The 18,816-nt window shown below is 46.0% G+C and overlaps 1 protein-coding gene across 2 annotated transcripts; it reads left to right on the top strand.

Annotated features, from left to right (window-relative positions):
* Window positions 1-15: 15 nt before the first annotated feature.
* STK36 (serine/threonine kinase 36) lies at window positions 16-18,440 on the top strand. Of its 2 annotated transcripts, XM_053402009.1 has the most exons (27): window positions 16-329; window positions 1,072-1,186; window positions 1,434-1,574; window positions 2,123-2,200; window positions 3,188-3,318; window positions 3,405-3,654; window positions 4,485-4,578; window positions 4,700-4,869; window positions 4,965-5,161; window positions 5,803-5,917; window positions 6,022-6,165; window positions 6,684-6,863; window positions 7,681-7,778; window positions 8,120-8,225; window positions 8,731-8,872; window positions 9,482-9,609; window positions 9,716-9,820; window positions 9,993-10,088; window positions 10,550-10,644; window positions 11,387-11,450; window positions 11,924-12,034; window positions 12,172-12,246; window positions 13,465-13,636; window positions 13,879-14,026; window positions 15,266-15,425; window positions 15,881-16,624; window positions 17,996-18,440. In XM_053402009.1, exons 2-27 carry the CDS (start codon window positions 1,103-1,105, stop codon window positions 18,140-18,142), a joined length of 3,975 nt encoding a protein of 1,324 aa, XP_053257984.1. In that variant the 5' UTR covers window positions 16-329; window positions 1,072-1,102; the 3' UTR covers window positions 18,143-18,440. The 2 variants fall into 2 exon arrangements, with proteins under 2 accessions (XP_053257984.1, XP_053257985.1); XM_053402010.1 differs by lacking the exons at window positions 11,924-12,034; window positions 12,172-12,246.
* Window positions 18,441-18,816: the final 376 nt, after the last annotated feature.

The raw sequence follows: 18,816 nt of genomic DNA, 5'->3' as shown, positions 1-18,816 counted from the left end.
ACGCCGTTGCGCGGGGCCTGCGCGGCTAACTAGCCTCCGTCCGCCCCGCCCCGCCCTACTCTCGAGCCGCCGGGTTCCAACGGCCCCCGCCGGGGCTCAGCACGGCAAAGGCTTTGTGAGACGGGGCGGGTAGGACGTGGGTGCGTCTGTCCTTCCCCTGGAGTGACCTGGAAGGAGGAGGCTGAGGCGAAGGAGCCGGTGTCGGGCTGCGGCGCACAGCCCGACCTTGTGTGCATTTCTCTGCCCCATTTCACTTTTGTGGAGCTTACTCCTAAGTAGGTGGGCGTAGGATCGTCGCCTTAGGAGGCTCCTCAAGACGCCGTGGCCGGGTGAGGACTTTATACAGTATAGCCAAAGGGATTCGGAGAGTTGTGCAGGCAAGAAGATGGCTAAAAAGACTGTGTGTGTTGATGGGGCACTTTGGACCAGGGGTGCCTTAACTTTTTTCTCGGGAAGCATTAAAAACATGCCTTGCTTTGGCTTCTTTTTCGGTGAAGGTGCTTGCTCAAATTAGTTTTGTTGTGAGACTGTCCCTGAAATATTTGGATGGTCATGGATGGCTCTGTTATATCCTAATGTCCTGGAACTTGCATGCTTTATTGGTGGCTAAGCGATTGGTTTTACAGCATTGCAAGGACTTGATATCTCCTCCAATAGCTCCTTGGTTGGAGGGGTTTCTTCTCATGCATCCGTGAAAAAACTGCTTTTGCCTGGAGATGCAAAAAGCACAACTATTCTGAGATCTGGGACCCTTCTTTAGAGCTGTTTGCCTGATATGCATGTCATATTGGCTTTGCCAGAGTCTACTCCCCTTTCCCCAACCTTTTCTGACTGCTTTGCTCCCTTTTTCCTTTTTAATTCTTGGTTTTGACCACATGTGCATGATTTGTATGCTTATTTTGCATTTTCCTGTTGTGAACAGCCCTGGGATCTTCACATGAAGGGAGCTATACAAATATAATAATAATAATTTTGCAAAATGGTATTGTGAATTGACATGCTTTGCCATTGTGCTTACATTTTTCATTTACTGTTCGTGTGTAGCTTAATCTCTTGTCTCTGCCCTTTCAGATTAATACCCACCCCTCCCCACATTCCCATAATGGAGAAGTATCATGTCTTGGAGATGATTGGCGAAGGCTCTTTTGGAAGAGTGTACAAGGGGCGTCGCAAATACAGTGCACAGGTAAGAGCACAAGGGAACAGGGGGATGGACCTCATCAACAGGCAAGAGAGTTAATTTAGGGAGAGTTGTTTCCAAAGATTGCTATATTCCTGTTCCTGAGCGTGCAGTGGTCATTGTTTCACAATGAGTTTTTCAGGGACAGACAGAGGGGAAAGTAGTGTATGACACCTTTCCAGCCTTTTAAAATTAATAATAATAATAATAATAATAATAATAATAATAATAATAATAATATAATATTTGGCAGGTGGTGGCCCTGAAGTTTATCCCCAAAGTGGGTCGTTCACAGAAAGAGCTGAAGAATTTGCAGCGAGAGATTGAGATCATGAGGGGGCTTCATCATCCCAACATTGTCCAGATGCTTGACAGTTTTGAGACTGATAAAGAGGTAAGGGACTTGCTGGGGGTCCTTTTTAAGTGTGGGAGGTGAAGAAGAAAATGGTGTCTTCCTGGCTCTGTGGAAAGTCCCCCAAGAAGCAGAAAGGCCTGAAAATGGCTACATTTTGTTTGATGAAGTTTAGGTTATATGGTGTTCTCCAGATGTCCCAATGAGTACCTAGGAGGAGTGAACTAAAATTTAGCCATTTTGGTAACAGCTATCTAAATTACACATCTTGTCTGTAGAAGTGTGGATTGCCATGTCAAGCCTATTGGTTCATGAGGCTGCATCAGGCAATTAACCTGCCAAGAACTATCAGCAGAATGACATTATCCAAAGAGTGTCCCAACACACTTAGAGTTTGGAGCTCTCCATAGGGACCTTCATCAGTCAAATAAAAAGGTGTTGGTAGCTGCTGCACACTCTTCTTTTGATGGTGGTTTCCTGTTGGCTTCAAACAGTACAGAGAGCTTAGTCATACTGTCATTCCCTACCCACAAGTGTCCCACCTTTGAAAATGTTCTCATTGGCATTCTGGTCTTGTTTATCTCCTTCAGGTTGTAGTAGTGACAGATTATGCGGAAGGGGAGCTTTTTCAGATCCTTGAGGATGATGGGAACTTGCCTGAGGAGCAGGTAACTATGACCAGAAGAGTGAGTGGGGATTCAGTGTGATAAATGACTCCCAGAATGGGAGAGTAGCTGGTAGGTGTCGGTCTCTGCTAGGCCATAAATTCTCCAGCTGTGTACTTTGATATGAACCTGTTACATCTCCTGGAATAGTGACTGAGGTGCTTACCAGACAGTCCCAATCTTAAAAAAGATGATCTGAGAAACTAGAGACCCATCCCTCAGAATTTGATACCAGGGATGATATTAGAACAGCTTAAATCAAGGAAAGGTTTAAGGAAGTTGGTACTGTATGTCTTTTTGTTTATTAATTTTTTTAACCAATTTATATATTGCTCAAATTGGAATATCAAAAGTGGTGTATGGTACAATATAAAAACACAATAAACCATAAAACATTACATACTCAGTATAAAATTCACCATGATTATTAATAAGAAGATAGGAAGCTGCCTTGAGTCAAACCATTAGTCCATCTAGCTCAGTTATGTCTGCTTTGACTGGCAGTGACTCTCCAGTGTTCTAGACAAGGGACATTGCCAGCCCTATCTAGAGATGCTGAGGATTGAACCTGGGACCTTCTGTATGCAAAGCTCTACCACTGAGCTACAGCCCTTATCCTAAATAAATAAGAATATCTGGAGTCACACTTCAAGTGATGCCTGAGTGAACATATGTGTTTTGAACTAGCGTTGAATCTGGAGAAGAGAAGTCTAGCAGCAGATGGACATGATTGCAGTCTTCAAATACCTGAAGGGTACATAGAAGAATGGAAATGCTTGCTCTCTGCTGCCCTTAAGGATAAAAATAGATCTAGTTGTCTTAGGATAATACAAGTAGATTTCTGTGTGTTGGGGAAGGACTTGTGATTCACAATTGAGGGGCATCGGCAAAGATAACAAAAAGGAATGGAAGTTTTATGCTGGAGATGTGGAGCATCCCTACAGGATTAAATGGGCTTTGCAAAGTATCAGGGTTGTCATTTTCTTTCAGGTGCAAGATATTGCCTCTCAGTTGGTCTCGGCGCTCTATTATCTGCATTCCCACCGAATTTTGCACCGTGACATGAAACCCCAAAACATCCTTCTTGGGAAAGGCGGAGTGATCAAGCTCTGTGACTTTGGGTAGGTATGTTAAGAACTGATCTCCCCAACCAATCTCTGGTCTCATTACTGAAAGGTCTCAGTTGTCTTCTTTCTTTCCTGGGAAGGTTTGCCCGTGCAATGAGTATTCACACCATGGTGCTGACATCTATAAAAGGCACGCCACTGTATATGGCACCTGAGCTAGTGGAAGAGAAACCCTACGACCACACAGCTGACCTCTGGTCAGTGGGATGCATTCTGTATGAGCTGTGTGTGGGGACACCACCCTTCTACACCAACAGCATCTTCCAGTTGGTGAGCTTGATCATCAAGGACCCCATCAAGTGGCCAAAAAACATGAGCCCCAACTTCAAGGTAACTGTACTTAAATGCCTTCCCCACTCCATCCAATGATCTCAGGGCAGGTTTAGATGCATTGCTTCTTTAGTCTCATTTTATCCACACACAAGAGCCCTGTAAGGTAGATTGCCCTGCTAAGAGATATATTTTGCTCTAGAAGCTTACACTTTTGGGTTTCCCATGACTCAAACTCAGCTATCTGTATCTCTGGCATTGCACTGTATGTATCCATGGTTTGAGTTTGTTCTCTCCTTGGAAACTTGAACACCTTAGATTTTGTTCACTCATGACACTTGGCCTCTTTCACACTGTTGGTGTGTATGTCTGAAAGGTAGAAATGCAGCTTTTAAGTGCATTCTCCAATCCTTATCCTACCCCACTGCCTGTGGGGATTAGACTGGGATAAGAGTATACTTGCTAAGGCAGGGGTGCCCCCCAATGATTTTGACTGCATCAGCCACAGCCAGCATGGCCAGTGGTTAGGGAAATGTTGTCCACAATGTCTGAAAGACACCACATTGCTACATCTGTGCCAAGGAATGTAGCTCTGTGTGCAAACATGTTTTGGTGGTATTGGGGCCACCAGGTTTCTTTCTTAAGGCAGAATATGCAGCCATGTTTGCAAGACTTTTTTCAGTAATCTTCAGAGCTAGAAACTTAAAAATGAAAAAAATGGGAACATTCTGGAAAATGTGCTTTTTGTATGCATGGATTGAATAGACTCTTCCCACAGCAACCAAGAAATTTCATTGGCTCCAAGGTTTTCCTTGTAAAATTAGCAGCTGGGGTTATAGACTATAAGTAGTGTGAGGACGTGCAAGTGACCATCTCTCATTACTGTGTAGAGCTTCTTGCAAGGCCTGTTGATGAAAGACCCTCGGCAGCGCCTGTCCTGGCCAGAGTTACTCTATCACCCCTTCATTGCAGGGCGGGTCACTGGTGAGTACCAGCTGCCATGCTTACTTGCAATTTCCCCCCATCTGGCTCCTGCATCTGCCTTTCCTTACAGAGCCCAGTTCAAGCAAGCCCAGTCACCGACATGGACATTTCTCTTTTGCAGTAATTGATGACACAGCGGATCAAGGCATTACCAACCCTTTCACCAGCAAACTGCCTCCTGAACTGCAGGCCCTGAAAGAGCAGCAGACACACTCGCTGGCCCCTCACAGTGGCCAGTCAAAGATCTTGAGGAAAGCACGGCAGAAGATGGCCCAGGAGGCTCGGAGAAAGGTGAGAGGCAGGTAGTACCATTGCTGGCAAGGCAACTTACGGTATGGTGGGGTCTGGTCCATTAGAATCATCCTGTGTTGCTTGACTTCTTTCAGGAGATGGGGAAATCCAAGGCTTCGTTTAAGGAAGAAACCCCCAAGGGGGTCCAGAGCCACACACACAAAGCCTGCCTTGCTCAGACAGATCCCAGAGAAGCGAATCGGGCAGCTCCTGGCACTGGAGAACAGAGGCACCCTAGCCTTGGAGGAAAGGGAATGGAGTGGGAGCAAAAGGAATCTTCCCCCACACCTCGGTGAGAAGAAGGAGTTGAAATGCATTTATTTTGTTGGGAATGTGGTATATGATACACGTGCAAGGGAAGTGTGGATCTAAAGCTGGCAGTACCAGACACCACACAGAATCAGAGTAAGGTCCAAATCTTTTACTGCTGTCATAGGCTCAGCAAAACAGCTCTGGACAAAGTTATACATAGAAACGTAAGTTCCAGCTTGCAGGATTTTCAGATAGAGATACTGTTGCTCTAAGTAATACCAAATGACCAAGACAACACTGGAAACAACTAAATTAGCTGACATATATATGTCTCAGCTTCTGCCAACCTAGCAGTTTGAAAGCATACCATTGTGAGTAGATAAATAGGTATTGCTGCGGTGGGAAGGTAAATGGCATTTCTGTGCTCTCTGGCACTCTTCATGGTGTCCCGTTGCACCAGAAGCGATTTAGTCATGCTGGCCACATGACCTGGAAAGCTGTCTGCGGACAAACACTGGCTCCCTCGGCCTGAAAGCGAGATGAGTGCTGCACTCCATAGTCACCTTTGACTGGACTTAACCATCCAGGGGTCCTTTACAAGAGAAAACGAAAGCCGGGGTGAGAACATTTCATTGCTGTGTAGCCTGCCTTCAGCCTCTCATCCCTCTTCTTCATGGACAGAGAGAATCGGATCACACAGGATTACGAGCGGGAATTCCCAGAGCTGAGGCCAGAAAGTGGCAGAGCAGAAGCACGAGGCAGACGCAGCATTGACACTGTGGATCTGGAGACTGAGGTGAGCGCATGGCCAGGTACCACAGTCATTTGCATAGTTGCAAGAAAGTACTGTCCTGGCTTTCTGGTGGTGGTGGTCCTCACTGACTCACTATTGCCTCTTAGGAGTTGGATAGCGATGAGGAGTGGCAGCACTTGATAGATGCCACAGATCCTGCCCATGTGCAGCTGAGTGCCCCACTGAGTCTTCTGGGAGACCCAGCTTTTGTGCAGCGCATCCATGCCCGACTCAAGGATTCTGGTCGGCAGGTGAGTTGTAGGGAAGGGCTAAACACACACACACACGGTATGTTTGCTGTATGCTGGGTATGTCCTTCAGAAGCTAAGCGAGATTTCCTACAGAGAGAAGAGGAAAGAAACTGGTGGAAACATGCTTTCCTTGTTGAATTCCTTTGGTAGTTTTGGCCTTTCAGCTAGTACATGATGAGCCACATACATAGAGACTAGGGACAGCTTGGAAAGATGGAGACTCTTAAGAATTGACAGGGTATAGAGGTCTTATAAAAATGTGTGGATCCTAGAAAGGAAGCTGGGCATGTCATTAACTCTTTAGTTGGGAGCAACATCTCATGGATGAATTTTGGGATGGCAAGAGTGTGCTGTGATGCTGTTGAAGACAGAGTGACTGTGGAATCAGTAGTTTGTATGGTGTTTCTAGAGCACTTTAGGCATTGGTGTGGGGAAGGTCTCTGTTTCTGCCATGACTCTTGCCCTGTATGGGGACAAGTTGTATGTCCTATGTACATTTACCCCTTTTCCTTATACAGGTGCTGGAGGGAATGCTGGAGGGAGCTTCCCATCTTCGCCCTGCCCTCCATGTTATTGGCAACTTGTTAAGTACCCGCTGTGACACGGAGCTGTTGTACAACTTCTGCAGTGACACAGGATTATCCCACTTCCTTGTGGAGCTAGCGGGAAGTATCCTGGAGAGTATCAACATCAAGCAGGTAGAGAAGAGGCATTCGCCAAAACAGGGGGTAGCCAACGTGGTGCCCTCCAGGTGCTTTAGAATACAACTCTCCCCCTCCCAGCATGGCCAATGGTCAGGGATGATGACCACATTATCTGGAGGACACCATGTCGGGTACTTGCATTTTGAAGAGTTAAAGCGTCTAGGTGCATAGCAGGCTGTTAATTGGACCTTTTTCTTATTGGACTATAATCCAAAATAAGCATATAGTATTTGGATTTTTTTTAAAAAGAAGGTTCATTATGTAAAAGTATTTAACTTGCACAAGGTTAAAAGCATTGTTAGAGTGTTCTGCAGAATCTGGGATATTTTGACAAGAATCATAAGCAGCTAGGAAGAAGAGGAGGTATGAATGGCGGACAAGGGGCTAGGAACTGATGGCTTGGCTGAGTAACTTTATCACCTGATTACTTGAAACCTCCAGGGTGTCTGACCTTACCACAGCTGATACCAGCATGTTTAACATATATGTGGATAACTCTGGGAACTAAAAACATTTATTGGTGAGATTATTTAAAAGCCTCATTCTTTGATCCCAAATTTTGTGCCGCATGGAGTTTACACTGTAATGGAAAACAGTCTTTCCTCTACAGATCCTGTGCATCTGTACAAAGGTTAAATTTGGCACAGAATTCAACCTACTTTACTGAGAACTCTGTTAGTTTCCTCCTCCTCCCATTCTTCTTACCTTGGCAGATGATTCCGGTAGTTCTTGATTACTGGTTCTTTCTATGGGGCACCCAACCAGTTGGAATCCAGCCCCCAAAACACATACCTCTCTCTCTATCCCACAGCAGCCCTGGTACATCACCCTACTGATAGACTTAATCACTGTCCTGTCAGCCTACTTTGCCAGTGATTTCAACCGACAGCAGAGTGGAAAGAAGCAAAGGTAAGACACTTTCATGGCAGATGAAATATGAAGGTGAATTATGCTATGTTGTCGGCAGTATGGGAGTAGGCAAAATTAAAGCACAGTGTGCATGAATACAGTAAATACCAAAAAGAAGCAGTTTCATTCCACACTCTGATGCCTTGTGCCATTATTTAGTCTGAGAACTGGAAATGGCATATAATGTCCCTAGTTACCTGTCATCATACAGGTTCTGAGCATTACACAATTATACAGTACTGGCCAAAGAAAGGGAGAATCTGAGTGCCTGTGTTGAGCTCACTGCCATGTTTCAAGGCTAAGCTTCTATGTCGAACCTATAAACACAGATACTTCTCTAGTTTGCAGGCATTCCACAGTTCTGCCAGTCGCTTCCTTGCCCTGTTACCTGCACTGCTGGTTCAGCCCACAGACCAAGAGAGCAGGCTGCGAGAACAAAGCCTGATGGTAAGGGTCCCTTTGAAGCCTCCTATCTCCTGGTCTACTCATCTCCATCTTATCTCAGTCTCTCTCCCTCTCCCTTCAGCATCCTTTTAATGTTTAATGCTCAGTTTAATTTCATTAAATTTAATTTAAGGGAAACTATATTAAATTTAATTCAGTTTTCTTCTCAATTTAATGTTCACTTCTCCCTGCCTACCCCTGGAACCTGTGTGTTTTAAGGCTTGGGACAAAAATGGGTTCCAACCCAGAGTTTGACTTTTTCAAAGATGAGGAACAGCTATTGTTCCTACATCCCAAAATATATAACATATCTGTAGTACATTCATTTCTGTGCCCTCTTTTGTCTTTGGCTACATACAGCATAGCATAGGGCTTCTGGAAGGTTGCCCAGAAGGGAATGCGGGCCTCAGGTTGAAAAAGTTTCCCCACTCTTGCTCTAGGCTCCCCACAACTCCCAGACCTATACTATCCTCACTGCAACAGCATCTCTTGTCTCTTATCCTTACAGTGCTTCACCCACTTGTGTGAGAGCATGGATTGTGCCTGCCCATCCATCTCCATTCCCTTTTACACCAGCTTGTTTGAGGAGCATCACCGCCTTCTGGATGTGCTCTGCCGCGGGGCTAGCTGTAAGCAGCCAGCTCAGGAAGGTAACAAATGCTGTGGAGAATGTGCCCATCTGACTGCATTTTGGGATAATGCAAAATGCCTCCTGATTCCAGACTAAACATCTGAAAGAACTTTCCGACAGTAGGAGCTGTTCAACAGTGGAGGGGTCTCTCTTGGGAGGTTGTGGACTCTCCTTCCTTTGAAGTTTTTAAGCAGAGGTTGGATGGTCATCTGTCATGGATGCTTTAGTTGAGATTCCTGTATTGCAGGGGGTTGGACTAGATGAACCTTGGGGTCTCTTCCAACTCTACGATTCTATGAAAACAGGCCTTTTCAGTGGTGGCTGCCTAATTATGGAGTGCTCTGCCCAGAGAGGCAAGCCTAGTGTCATCTCTATTTTTATGCACTAGGCAAAAGTGTTTCTTTTACCCAGGCTTTTCACTCTTAATTTGATGGTTTAAAGGTAGGGTGGATGTAGTAGACCTCCCTTTTATATGGAGGATGCATTTGGGTCCACTTTGAGCAAAAAAGTGACAAATAAAAGTAGACAATAATAGATAATATCACTGTAAGTGGCATTTCTGTTCCACTTCCAGTTGGTGTATTTAACCTTACTTGGTGTATTCTCTTTGCTCCCCAACCCCCAACAGTGTTCCCCAAAGAAGCAAAGGCAGTGCAAGAGTGGAGTGAACACTTGGCAGTTGCCTCTACTGCAGCCCTAGCTGCATCCTGCGGCATCCCAGGAGGGCACAGCACATGTCATAAGGCCAAAAAGCAGGTGGGTTATTGGCATTTATGTTTCTGAGAAGTTGGCTATATTGCTCCCTCAAGTGGTGGAAACTGATAATGGTGTTAGCACTGAAGGCAAGGGATTTCCATTGCAGATCTCTCAGCACGTAGCCCAGAAGCTCATTGAGAAAGATAATGACCTGCTTCCAAGTCTTCTCTCAGGAATTGAGCGCTCTGCCTCTTCTCTCAATGGGATGAAGGTAACGCGTCTCCCCATGTTCCCTTTCTTCTCTGGGAGTCGGGGAATTGGTGCCCAGGGCATCTTATCCTTGGAGGCAACATGCCTTAATGCATTCCCTTTTCCCTCCTCACTTGGGAAGAAAGTGATGATGCTTCGGTGGTCTGATCTTGCTTTGCATTTCCATCACCCAGGTGCTGTATGCCTGTTGCCATGTCAGTCTGACTCTGTGCCATCGCTTAGCAACTCCAGAAAGGCTGAGCTCCCTGATTTGTGCCCTGCAAGGCAAGGTATTTTTTTTATTCTGAAACTGCAAAGAGAACTGCCTCATCATGAGCACATGCAAAGTCTCAGCCCTAAGAAGGTGGGGTGGGGGAGAAAGGAAGCTGCCTCTTACCAGGTCAAACTATTTTTCCATCTGATATTGTCTGGAAGTGTCTTTCCCTGGTCTTAGTCAGGGGGTCTTTCTCATCAACCTGCTCCCTGATCCTTATTTAATCAGAGATGCTGGGGTTTGAGAGTTAATGAGCAAGGAACTGGAAACTGTATCAGGGAAAGGATGGTGTGGAAACAGGAGAGGCGTTCCAACATGATTGGCATGGGCAGGGGACGGGCACTGAGATAACCATGGTTTTAGAGCAAAACATTGTGAGAGGAACATTGGGTAGCTTCTCTTAGGAGTGGATATGGGATGGAAAGGTGATGGTTTATGGGCCCAGTGTATCAGGACTGAGCCTTGTCTCTTTGAAAGGTCCCACTGACTGAAGTGGCACAAGTACAGGCAGCTGAAGCCTCACTGAGACTCTTCTCCCTCCTGCTCCTCCAGCTACGGATCCTCCCACCTCAGTAAGTGTTGTTGCTTTGGCACCGTTCATATTCTTGCCTTGACTGCTTGGGAACAAAGGAAAGGGCTTGCAGAGACTTAACTTGAGTTGTGTGGATTGGAAAGAAGTGGATTGGCAAGAAGTAAGGAGAGTCAGTGCTAAAATGGGGAGGCGCTTGACACAACCCTGGTTTTGAGGGATATGCCCCATTGCAAAACGTGCCAGTCCAAGAGATGTTTTGCAGGAAGATGTACAATGGTGCTTCACTGTGCTCTGTAAGCAGATACATCCCTCCCACTACACTCTTTTAATGTTTGCTGTAGCTGTCCTAAACTCAGGAGCAGCTTGCCCAGAGTGGGGCCCAGTAGCAATAGCCTCCCAGCTATTTACACAGAGTATACATAAGGAGAGAGCTGGCACCTGTGTTAAGGACTAGACTTCTGGTGACTGTAAGCCGTGCTGAACTGATGGCTTCTTAGTCTGAAGCAGAAAGTACCCAGCAGTGAGCAACAGTGCTGCCAAGAAGTTTTTTTTTTGATATTTAGAAAATGAAATTACTGGTTTTTAGGATTCCACTGAAGCTGCTACATAACATAACCACATTTTTTGAGCCACAGTGCAGCCCCAGCCTTAGTTTTCAGCTGCCGTTCCTTTTCCAGGCACACACTTAAGTGTCTGGCAAGTATTGCTAGCTTTGAAGATGAGGGCCTTGGCATCCGTTGCTTCATCCTTCTAATGCTGCTATTTCTTTGATTGTGGTTTAGGTCTGAAATAGTGCTGAAGGAAGCCATGGCTCTTTTCAACCATGCAACAGCTACCTCTGTTCTAGTGAGTAATCTCTACTCCAGGGTAGAGTTTAGAACTGTCTATATAGATTCTTTTACCCCATATGTGTAATCTGATTGTCAGTAGCCCCAGCTGTAGGTTTGTACTCACGAGAAACTCTTCCACACTGTACCCGATGGCGAGTGATGGATTCTCACTAAGGTCAAGGAAAGGACCAAACAGTTATCTTCCCTCACACAGTTGGAGGTATTGTAGACAGAGCTTCACAAGCTGTGAAAAAGAGGTATCCCACTGTTCCCACAAATGTGTACTAGATACTTCTGGACTGCAAAGAAATGGTCTGCCTGTTACCCTGTCATACCAGAGGTATCGGAGTTGGACTTCTGTAGACTATGAAGGAGGAAGCAGCATTGCCATTCCTGCGGGGAGTCTAATAACTAGATTTGCATCCAGTTCAAGTAAAGAAGGCATTCTGGCCATTCCTGCACACAGAGGGGTCTCTCTGTCTTATGCAGAGTGCTGCAGGATTGCTGCTGACATACTTCATTCAAAATGGCGCTGCTGTGATGATCAGGCAAGAGGAAGCCATGGCCATTATAGCTACTGTATTCACAGAACCTGCGGAGGTAAGAAACCAGCTCCAGACAGACAGGGGCAAATCAGGACACATAGGCCACTGGCTGTGTCATGCTTGTCATGCCATATAGTGGTTGACTTTGAGGTCACTGTCTCAGGTCTAGTCCTTTCTCTTGGTGTCTTTCAGCTATGCCTGCCACCTCCCATGGGAGCTGGCTTCTATGATGGGCTCCTGCTTTTGACGCTGCAGCTATTAAGCCAGGTATGACTTCATGCCCCACCAAGCAGCTTCCTTGCATTCTCTAGAGCAGCATTGGCCAACCTGGTGACCTCCAGATGTTGCTAGATTGTAGCTCCCATCAGCCCCAGCCAGCATGTGGTCCAACAGACAGTTATGGTCTAACATCTGGGGGCACCTAGTTGGCAAAGGCTGCTCAAGAGGATGTACACAAATGATCCAGGAGGTATTAGGGAAAGTATTTACTGTTAGGTGAAGCAGAATGGGGTAGGGTAAGAAATGGCTGGCTTAATTCTGCCAAGGCCATGTGTAGCCCCATAGCTCTTGGCAGTAGGGAACTGGCTCTCATCCAGGTGCTGTCCTGTCTGTTCATGGACTTCCTTGGAGGTTGCCCTATCCACAACTGGAAGGGCCACTTTGGGTCAAAGGACGGAGCAGCCTTCCCCAACCTGGCATCCTCAGTGTTTTGGGGCACAATTGCCATCACCCCAACCATTTTCTAATCTACACTTAACTGGGACTGATGGGAGGTGGAGTTCCAAACATCTGGAGGGCACCAGGTTGGGTAACACTGAGATAGAGAAAGACAGCACAGTCTAGAACTGGACCTAAACAACCCAATTTGCTAACATAGTTAGCAATATTTTCTGCATAACATAGAAAGCATATTTTCTGGCTAGGTGGCTCAGTTCTTTCTACAGAATTTGAAAGTTAAAAAAAATAAAAAAATACCATTGAGGACATTGCACGTGAAGAAACTCCAGCCAAATTCTCACCTATAGCCACCTGCATATTACCACATTGTTTTTCCCCTCTTATGGACTAGAAGTTTGCTTCCACCCAATTAAAATATATTATGATAGCTAAAATGTAATAAAAGCAGAGTCTTAGGATTCTGCAGGATTGACCCTGTTCCATCTTTGAAAATATATGTTGCAGTTGGTGGTGATGAAGACCTTAAATTCCCTAGCAAAATGGGGAAGGCAGTTAAGTCCCTGCCCTTTCTGGGCATATCAGCTGAGTTATGTGCAGCAATTCCTCTTAGTGGACGCCCAGCTTCCTGCTTTTTAGATACAGGTGGGAAGAGAGGTCCAGTCAGAAAGGGTTTAGGTCTGTCAGGCTACAGAGGGAGCATCCATGGAATTAAGGTGTCTCCGATGAGCCAAATCCCTGAGCTGCAATGCAGAATAGGGTGTTTGGGCTCCCATCTCACTGCTCTGGGGCTTGTTCCTCTTCTGTCAGGGAGATGCAGCAGTAGTGCGGGAGTTTGCTACCTCCGAACTCTGGGGCATCGTGTGGCATCGCTTTGCCATGGTGCTCCACTTGACTTCTCAGGAGCCAGTGATGGAAGGAGACACCCCAAGAGCTGGCCAGGAGGCACCAGAGCCATACTGGAACCTCATCTCACCACAAGGTACAAAGTGGCTTTCCTTTAGTAAGAACCACCCCAAATTGCCTTTGGGCGTCTCCTCTTGCTATTTACGTGTCAGAAGACAGAGCTGAGGAGGTTTGTCTTGGTGAGGCTGTATATAAGGATGCTCACAGTCTTTCCATGGTGCCAGGCCTGGTTCTGGCAGTCACCTCTCCGATAGGGAAAGGCAAGGGGACATTGAATAGGTGGCTAAGGGGTACTCACTCATACTTTCCCTGCTGTAGGAACCTTACTCTTCCTCAGCTTAGCCCTCTTCATCTTCACACGAGAGCCTCACCAGTGCCTTCTCCAGCTGGGCCAGCCCAATGGGGTCATGATGGCAACCCTGAGCAAGCTGCTTGAACCTGACTTCCTGGCTTACTTGGCACAAACGTGAGTGATAAATCCGGGGCTGAGCTATAGAAGGAAGTAAACTAAATGCTGCTAGAGTGGGACAAGGGCAGGAGGCTGCTGCATAGAAACATACTTGTCATTTACCCGAACACAGCACAGCAATACAGTCTCCCCCAACCCTGATTTTGGTCTAGCTCCTCCCCTTCTTACCAACTCCCATTTTCAGCAAGAAAGCTGCTCCAAGACGCAGAAGGGACCTTCTGTGTCCCTATGTTCAATCTCAGGAATGTTCCAGATACATGCAGCTGAATCTGGCTTTCTAACAACCTTTGTTTTTATATTAAAGATGAAGTTTTTAGGATTATACTTGTCCGTAAAGGTTTTTATTGAACAGGCCATTGGATTAGATTAGATTAGATTAGAAAGAGGCACTAGTTGTGCTCTGCATATCTCCCAAACTCTCCTCAGTTTCAGCTTCTTATTACAGCATCCCTATGTACACCTTATTCCTTGCCCTTTTCCAAACTTCGCCAATGTATCTGATTCCTAATTCCAAAAATTACAGTCAAAATAAGGTGTGCACATTAAGCCTATTTCTGCTTTGGTATAACACAAAAAAGTTAAAGGACCCCTGACAGTTAAGTTCAGTCGCGAACGACTCTGGGGTTGCGGCGCTCATCTCGCTTTAGTGGCCGAGGGAGCAAACAGTTTTTTGGGGTCATGTGGCCAGCATGACAAAACCAGAGCAGCGCATGGAAACGCTGTTTACCTTCCCGCCGGAGTGGTACCTATGTATCTACTTGCACTTTGATGTACTTTCGAACTGCTAGGTTGGCAGGAGCTGGGACCGAGCAATGGGAGCTCACCTCATTGCAGGGATTCGAACCACCAGCCTTGTGATCAGCAAGCCCTAGGCTCAGTGGTTTAGACCACAGCACCACCCATGTCCCGCTTGGTGTAACATAGCTATAAAAGAGTATATTTGCTTCTTTTATAAAAAACAGTGATTTGGCTCAGAGCGATTAACTTTTTGTTCAAGATACCCCTTAAAACCAGCACATAATGGCTGAAGGCCAGGCCAGGGCAGATGGAATATAGAATGTTGCCTTATACCAAGTTAGACTATTAGTCTACCTCATTTTCATTTATTGTCTACACTTGACAGATAAGAGGCTCTCCAGGGTTTCAGACCGGAGTCTGGAGCTTACTATTGCAGCCCAAATATACTTACAACTGGAAGTTAACACCTCACTTTGACGGCTTTCTTCCCTCTTTCAGGCAGATGCAAGAGGATGGTGACCCAGAGCTGGTATCAGCTGTTGTGCTCCAAATTTGCCAGCTGTTCTGTTTCCCCTTTGCTCTGGACATGGACCCTGAAACTTTAGAGCTTATTACAACAGGTCTAAGGGACTCTGAAATCCCTGCACAGTTACTCCAGGTAAACCTTTTCTCATGTTGGTCGTCTAAGCACTAGATGAAGACTCTGCCTTAGCCAGACCAGTTGTCCTGCTCCACACAAAGCAGTGCCTTTCATCCTGATTCATGGTGGTTGTGCTTATGTGGATGCACTCAAAAAACTGCTTTTCATAAAATGAGGCACCATGCCTTTTTTGAAGGGGGTTGTAGGCTGGGGAAGGGATGGAAATGCCAGTCTCATAAAGACATAAGGGAATTTTTACCCTTTATGGGAAACATTTTTAAAATGATCAAGGTTCAGAGTTATGTCCAACAAAGTTGTCCAGTTTGTGGAAAGACTACAAATAGATTTTGTGGCTAGGGTGAGGAAAGTAAGTTCCATTGCATAAGCAGAAGTCTTTGCACAAACACAACTTTGTTGGTGCCAACTTCATATGCACACTTTGAGACACTATTCTGCTTTTGCTTTCTTTGTAGGCCTGCATTCACCACCTTCCCTTCTCAGAGACAGAGTTGCCATTGAGTCTCCTGTGCCACTTGGTGCTGAGCGACGAGGGAGTCATTGAGCAGGTGGTGGGGGTGGCTGCCTCAAAGCATGCTGTTGCCTTCTTGTCTGCCGTTTTGCTATCAGACCAAGTAGCCCTTACTGCAGACTTGCTCTCTCTGCTCACCCACATAGCCCGGGCCAGTCCAGCTCACCTGCCTTTCCTACAGAGACTCCTATGTGGTTCAGACTCTGCTTCCCAACCACTGAGCCACCTGCTGTGCCACCAAGAATGCCCGGTTCGTGCCAAAACTTGCAGCCTTTTGGGGAACTTGCTGCGCCACAGACAGGGGTTTCCTCAGGTTCTGCAGGACCAGATTGGGCTGCTGGAACATCTGCTGGAACGCCTTTCGGATGAGGACGAACATGTGCGACGCTCAGCCAGCTTTGCTGTTGGCAATGCAGCCTACCAGGCTGGCCCTCTTACTCCAGCCCTCAGCAAAGCAGTCCCTTGGGTTGTTCAGCTCCTGAGTGATCCGCAAGCCAAGACCCGCTGTAATGCGGCTTCAGCACTGGGCAACTTGGGCCGCCAGTCGGTGGAACTGGAAGATTTGCTGATCCAGAGCAGGGTACCTGGTCGTCTATTGGATGTGGCCTGCCATGATTCGCAACCAGCTGTGCAAGAGGCAGCACTCATTGCTCTTCGATCTATTGGCCAGCAGCCCAGGATCCACCAGGTATTAGTTCAGCAACTGTGGAGGGAAAAGACTTGGCGAGCTGAGGGCAGGCCCTAATAAACCAGCAGTCAGATTTATTGTGCTTCAGTTAATTCCTGACAATGCATAACGGAAGCCTTATTGCAAGGTTACCTGCCGTGGTTGTTGAGGATAATGAAGCTTTGCTTGCTGGTCAAGAATTGAGGTTTGTACATTGGGGCAAAAAAGGAAAATGACATTGGTAGGTTCTTGTTGGCGGAGGGGAGGGGCTTGAGAGTTCATTGCTGCTATTAGCTGCCATATTCTCTTGACCCTTCCTTTCTATGAGAGAAGCACTTTACAAACAGTCAGTGTGTGATAGCTGACTTGCTTTGTCATCTTAATTAGCAGTTATCAATATAACTCAACCTGTTCCATTCTTTCAAAAACAGTTGCACATAAGTGAGCTCCAAACTATCACACCACTGGATTCTCAAGGAATAGATGTTTTTTCCATGATAACTTTCTGTTGGTTCCAAGTGTCCCTGACCTTATATTAGGTCATCCAACAGTAGATCTCATTCTTCCTTTACCTAGTTGCAATCATCACTTTTTATGTGTAAGGGTGGTATCCAATGTACTTGCTCTGTTAGTGCAAGGATTGGCATTTGTGTAAAGGAACTCTCCTTGATTCTTGTGCACCTCACACCTTCCCCAAATTTGCTTTGGATGGCTGTGGAAGCCCCTTAACAGATTTAGAGGGTTTGCAGGGAGGAAGGGGAGTTACTTTGCACAGCCAAAAGGCCTTGCACTGACAGTACACTGAATACAACCCTAAGTTGCTAGTCCCCTTTCTATGAAAACATGACTGTGCTCCCCAAGAATCATAGAATTGTAAAGTCAGAAGGGTTCCTGAGGGTCATCTAGCCCAACTCCCTACAATGCAGGAATCTCAACTAGATCATATGTGACAAGTGGCCATCCAACCTCCGTTTAACAACTTCCAGGGAAGGAGAGTCCAACACCTCTCATGGGAGTCTGTTCGTTCCACTATTGAACAGCTCTGTCAGAATGACATCTTTCTCAGTACCAGACGTTGAAGATACACTGGAGTTATGAGGCTCTATATAGAATCCTATTGCTGTGTTATTCACATTGAGGGAGTTACCATAATTACTCAAAAGGGGGCCTTGTTTTCAGTCCCATCCCCAACATAACATATTCCTCAATCAGCTGTGCATTACTTGCAGTAGATGGAAGTCCCAACACAGTGTCCTGATAATGCGGAAGTGATGTTGGAGGCAGGATTAAAAACACAGGCCTTCTCTAAGTAATTGTGGTAATGTCCTACATAGCTTAGCACAATAGGCTATGTCAGGGCACAACATATATCTGTCCCAATCTCCTTTCCAGGTGCTGGTGTCACTCGGAGCAAGTGAAAAGTTGGAAGCACTTTCATGTAACAAACCTCAGACTAGTGCCTACAGTAGCCCACGGCCCTCATCATCAAGACATTGTAAGAAATTGATCCACCTCCTGCAGCCTGCACACAGTGCCTGAGAATTCAAGAGGGTTCCAACGTGCTCTTCCTTCCAAACACCAGAGGTTTGGAGAACCATGGAGCTGAAATATCGTTGCAGCTACTGTCTTGGAGTGGACTTCAATATGCCAAAATGTCAAGAGCGTGCTAGTCTTTCTAGCTGAAGTTGGAAGTAGAACTCTGTTTTACATCATCTGAACAGAGGTACCACAGTCGGCTGTTCAGTAAGGACACCATCCAAGCACCATTTTCTTGCTATGAACCATCCATGGAAAAAGCCAAGCTGCTGTGTTCTCCTATCTAAACAAGACGTGTAGCTTATGTGTAGCAAAAACCCTAGCTCAGTGCACTCTACATTAAGTGCCTTGGGATACTGGTCTTTCATGAAGTTGTTTTTTCTTTTTTTCTGAGAATTTCTTCCTTTCATTTTGAAGAAGAGTGGACAGCCACAAGTCACCAAGCATCCCTACTGACTTTTGTGGGTCAGAAGGCAGGAAGCATTTTCAGTTTTTGATAGGAGTTATAGTATCCCCCCTGGAGCCTCTGATCAACTGTAATGGATTGCATGCATTATTTATTTCAGTATTTCTTTGACTAGGACCCTGACCCAGTTGGTCTCTTGTTTTTTTTATATATTTAATAGTGTGCTTTTGTAATAAAACCTGGTTTGTTTTCTCACACGTTCCTCCATATG

Source organism: Podarcis raffonei, chromosome 1 (assembly GCF_027172205.1).
Source record: "Podarcis raffonei isolate rPodRaf1 chromosome 1, rPodRaf1.pri, whole genome shotgun sequence".
Taxonomy (NCBI): Eukaryota; Metazoa; Chordata; class Lepidosauria; order Squamata; family Lacertidae; genus Podarcis; species Podarcis raffonei.
This window is presented reverse-complemented; position numbering and strand designations above follow the sequence as displayed.

Coding starts and splice junctions, on each gene's coding strand:
- STK36 (XM_053402009.1), top strand. CDS start 1,103: ATGGAGAAGTATCATGTCTTGGAGATGATTGGCGAAGGCTCTTTTGGA. Junction 2,201..3,187: donor GGAACTTGCCTGAGGAGCAG/GTAACTATGACC, acceptor ATTTTCTTTCAG/GTGCAAGATATTGCCTCTCA. Junction 12,035..12,171: donor TATTCACAGAACCTGCGGAG/GTAAGAAACCAG, acceptor GGTGTCTTTCAG/CTATGCCTGCCACCTCCCAT.